Genomic DNA, 4,563 nt, shown 5'->3' with positions numbered 1-4,563 from the left:
TTCTTTTCCTTTAGCGCTTAAATACTGGAAGAGATTTTTTACATCCTTTATTTTGGCAGCTTTTAATCCAATTCGGGGCGGAGGACTTTTCGAAAGATTTTCGAGCTTAAGCGTAGGTTTAAAGAAAAAGGTGGTTGGATTTTGCAACTCATAGTTGTCAAAAACATCCACTTTTTCATCAGGAAAAACATGCAAAACGGAAAATTGCTGATTTGGAAATTTTTTGGCTTTCGCATTTTGCCTTTGAAACATTTTTCAAAATCCTGCAGAAGATCTTCACACTTCTCGACCATTGTGAATGAAGGTGAACGAGCATTGCGAATCATTTCTACATATTCAGCTTCAGTTTCAATTCGTTCTAATTTTTTCAGGTTTTGCGAATATGTGCCAAAATTCCTATCGCACTGGCAATAGGAATGGCCTCGAACTGGTAGGACATATTTAATCTCGCTTTGCAAATAAATGGACAATAAAACCAAAAAATGAAACACTGTGTAGTTTTTATTTTGTCCCGGACATGAGTCTGAAAATAATGTTATGCTGTTGAACTTGTCTTTAGCAAATTCTTAAATACCGCGTATTTGATAAAACTGCAAATAGAGTTAGCACCCTTCTTTACAATTCCCTCAAGAATAGGGAACATGTAACTCTGGTTCGTAGTATGTACATGTACGTTAAATAGAAAAAGCCATGTTAAACGTAGGTAAAACTGCGCGGACACGCGTATTTTTGGTAGTGGCAAATTCTGTGCAAAATCAAATTCACAGACGAGACAATTATTTTCAGAGAGTATTTGCTTTTTTAACTTCAAATAAATTTCAGCATCGTTTTTGTGATTAATTACTTCTTCGTTTACCTCTCCATTTGCCTCGTTTTTGTAGCAAGTATTGCACACGTCAGTTCTAGGTAATTTAAAACTGAAGCCAACATTTCGGTTAAAATACTTAAAATAAACGGTTTGACTTATTGTCAATTTAGCCCCCGTTTTTTCTTTATAATATTTTCCGAATAATTTGTAAAGTTCTACAAGATTTAATGAAGGATTATCAAAATATTTGAGGTTGGTAGAATTTCGTTTGTAATGTGAACTGTGATGTGGAATTGATTCGCAATGCTCTTCAATCATTTTTTAAAAAATTTTTTGTTAATTTAAGACAACTTTCGCGTACTCTACCTGCCAAATTTTTTTAAGGCTTTTTATTTAAAATCTTTTTTTGAACATTTTCAACTCTTCCTTTGCCCAAACATAGAAAAGCACAAAAAAATTTCTTACAAATCGGAACATTTTCTTCGTCAGTAGGAAATAAATATATCCAATGAATTTACCGTCCTAGTTTTTCACCTGCATTCGTTTGGATAGGATCCTTGCATTTTAACAATCCTCTGAGAAACACATTTTGTTCATTAAAGCTCCCGAGATTTCAAAAATTTGTATGTACTTTTTCTAGTTGCACATTTGAAAACTTTTGGTGACATTTTTCTCCACAGCAGGATTCAATAGGTTTGAAAGATCTCTCTGGGATTAGAATATCTTTAGCAATACCGTCTTTTTGAGTTTTAGACTTTGTAATGTTTTCTTTTCCCTAAAGAAATAACAAATAATGCTATTAACTTCGTCATTAAAAATTTAAAATAATTACTTTAGACTATCTACATATTATATACAGTTCAGTAAAAGAATTATTTAAAAAATCAAGAATAAAAAAGTCATAAAATATTAAATTTATGATTAAAATTTATTTAAAAATTGTATTGGCGGTTTCCAATCGTACCTGATTTCTGGGACATTTTTTCTTATTTTTAATCCACGAATCTTCATTTCTAGTTCTTTTTCTACCTTGTTACATTTTAATATCTTTTTCTTTTTAATTAATATTCTAAAAAATATCTCAAAAATTTCAATAATCTCAAAAAAATGCTTTTCCAACTATTATAAGGAACAATCACTTCGCTGATTCTATGCTTTATTTGTAGAATTTCATAGAAGATGACAAAAAAAGGTATTGTTGTGCATTTGTTTTGATAAGATTGACTTGACCTTCACGTCGTTCGCTGCAGCGCGTACGTAGCCGGCCAGGCACGTTTTTGGGCAGCGTCAAGATTACCGCTTGGATTTTAAAACATTCATAATTTTTGAACTATTAATCCAATTTATCTAAAACTTTTCTAAAACTTCTTTGAACCTTAATGAATAACTTTCTCACTGAAAGCTTTCCGTAGCTTAAAATTCGTTCGCTAAACGAGGCGCTTGAAGGTTAAAATTCATGATTTTTGCATTGCTTCAAAAAAAATTAATAACTTTTTTGTTTATCACAATATTCTCGTTTTTCTTTCTTAGATAGTTTCAGAAGACTTAAACACGTATTCTATATTGGGGAAATCGGGAAATGATGAAAATTGGCTAAATTAGCGCGAGTTGAAGTGAAAAAAGATTGAAATTTTTCGTTTTCAAAAAATCCACTTTTTACCAATTATCTCAAAAACTACAAAACCTATAAATTTTTGCAAGAGGAAAAAAAGATGCGCCTTGAAATTTTCTACAAGCATCAGCCTTTAAAATTAAAATTAGAAAGATTTTAAAAATTAACACTCAGGACAATACTTCTCAGGCTGAATTCGTCCGTGTCCCCTTTTGGTTGCCAGCAGTTCAATTTAATAATAGATGATAAAAATATGTAGTGAAAATCACCCTGTACTATCAGGAATGAAAAAACGTATCTATTAGAGATGTGACAGTTACCGAAATTTAAAAACGAACGTATATTAAGGACAATCTTTTAGTTTATTATACATTGCAAACAATCGATCTAATTGTACAGTGAATCACATTTTACATTCTTGGATCTGCTGGCATCCATACTTTTGCGAACATTTTGCCATTTGGTGAAGTTTCCGATTTTCGAGACCACGATAGTGAATGAGAGATGTAAGGATTGCCGCCAATACCTGAAAAAATATGTTGCAAACACGAATCAATTAAAATTTCATGTTATGTTCATTAAATAATAAAAAAAATTAACTCTGCTAAGAACTCTATCATAATTTAAGTCACACTGTTTATTAGTGTGGTTCGAAAGTACATTGCAAAAGTTTTTACACTCTATAGGGCAAGGCACGCCCTCGAAAGTTTCAATTTCCGGAAAAATAAAATCCTTATTTTTTTCTGAAATTCAAATAATAACACGTGCCACCAGGCACTTCAAAATTCCATTTAATTCACATAGGGACATTTTCGAAAAAATTGAGCTCATGTCCTAGGGTTTCATCGAAACGTGACAAGTTTTTTAAGGATTAAGAGGAGTATCTATCAAAGAAAATCAAATTAATAACTTTCATTTGCAACCCACCCTGATCCCACAGCACCCTAAATATGACCCGAAAATAAAAAAACTACATTTCACGTATTGTTGTTACTTTTTAGCATTTCTCGTCGTCTTTTTTATACAAATAATTACTAATTAGTCCTGGCGCTAGGTAGCTTCACCTTGCATTGAATTCAGAAAAGTTACTTAGTCTCAATTTTCGTTCATTTTGATGTTCTCAACAACATTCTAAATTTGCACAAAAATAAAATGGCGGCTGGCTCCACCACCTTAAAAAAAGATGCCAAAAATAAGTTTTTTTGCAAATAACTTATTTTATGTTCATTGGAAACAAAAATAGTCCTGTTCTAAATTGTAGAGGACTAAATTGTCTACAAATGTTGTCTAGAACATTTTTTAATTAAGTGAATATTTTTAGAGTTAGTCCCGGTGAAGTGAGTTGTATTTCCTAGAATCGCATTACGAAGGAATAATAAGGAGACCCAAATGCCAGTGGGAAGCCTTTCAAAACTGGCAATAGAAACATTACAGTAAGTGGTAGGCACATTACAGGAAGATCTCAAATTTTCGTGCGCAGGTGCGCAGTTGTCTTCTTCGTATTCATGGAAAAGTGTGCGGTTGAGAAAGTTTGTCAAATTGACGCGATCTTAGGCAACGAGGTCGATTATATTTTCAATTATACAGGTTTTTTCACGATTAAAATTGTTTAAAAGTGTTAGAAAAAACAACATTCTTCATTCCAACGTACCATTTCAAAAATAATAATGTAATACAATTTCAAGATTTCACGATCAAATAATTTCATTAAAGTCTACACACTTATGACTTTTATATTGAACTCTTTTAATTTTACAAACCTTAACGCTGAAGTCCTTCACGAACACTTTAATAATTTAAATAATTATAACTTGCAATTGAAAAAATTTTGCCACCTGCATCAAAACAAACGAACATAACTTCTCTAACTTACGTCAAATTGACAAACTTTCTCACTCGCACACTTTTCCATGCATAGGAAGAGGACAGTTGCGCACCTGCGCACGAAAATTTAAGATCTTCCTGTAATGTGCCTACCACTTACGGTAATGTTTCTGCTGCCAAGTGGCAAAACGGAGATAGATCTCCTTTTTATTCCTTCGTGAATGACATAGACACTGCCTCCATGAACCCATAAAGTACTAGTTATGATCAGTTTCCATTGTAAACATATATAATTCTCTTTTCATACATTATAATTCAA

At 32.1% G+C, this 4,563-nt stretch overlaps 1 protein-coding gene across 1 annotated transcript in view; it reads right to left on the bottom strand.

Annotated features, from left to right (window-relative positions):
- Nucleotides 1-2,830: 2,830 nt before the first annotated feature.
- LOC117169710 (pancreas transcription factor 1 subunit alpha-like) overlaps nt 2,831-4,563 on the bottom strand; it is a 468,910-nt gene continuing 467,177 nt past the window's right edge. Inside the window, exon 3 of the mRNA XM_033356210.1 lies at nt 2,831-2,946. Coding sequence (XP_033212101.1) covers nt 2,831-2,946 — 116 coding nt within the window. The remainder of the gene's footprint in view (nt 2,947-4,563) is intronic.

Source organism: Belonocnema kinseyi, chromosome 3 (assembly GCF_010883055.1).
Source record: "Belonocnema kinseyi isolate 2016_QV_RU_SX_M_011 chromosome 3, B_treatae_v1, whole genome shotgun sequence".
Classification (NCBI taxonomy): Eukaryota; Metazoa; Arthropoda; class Insecta; order Hymenoptera; family Cynipidae; genus Belonocnema; species Belonocnema kinseyi.
Note: the sequence above shows the minus strand (reverse complement) of the source record. Positions and strands in the feature narration are given on the sequence as shown.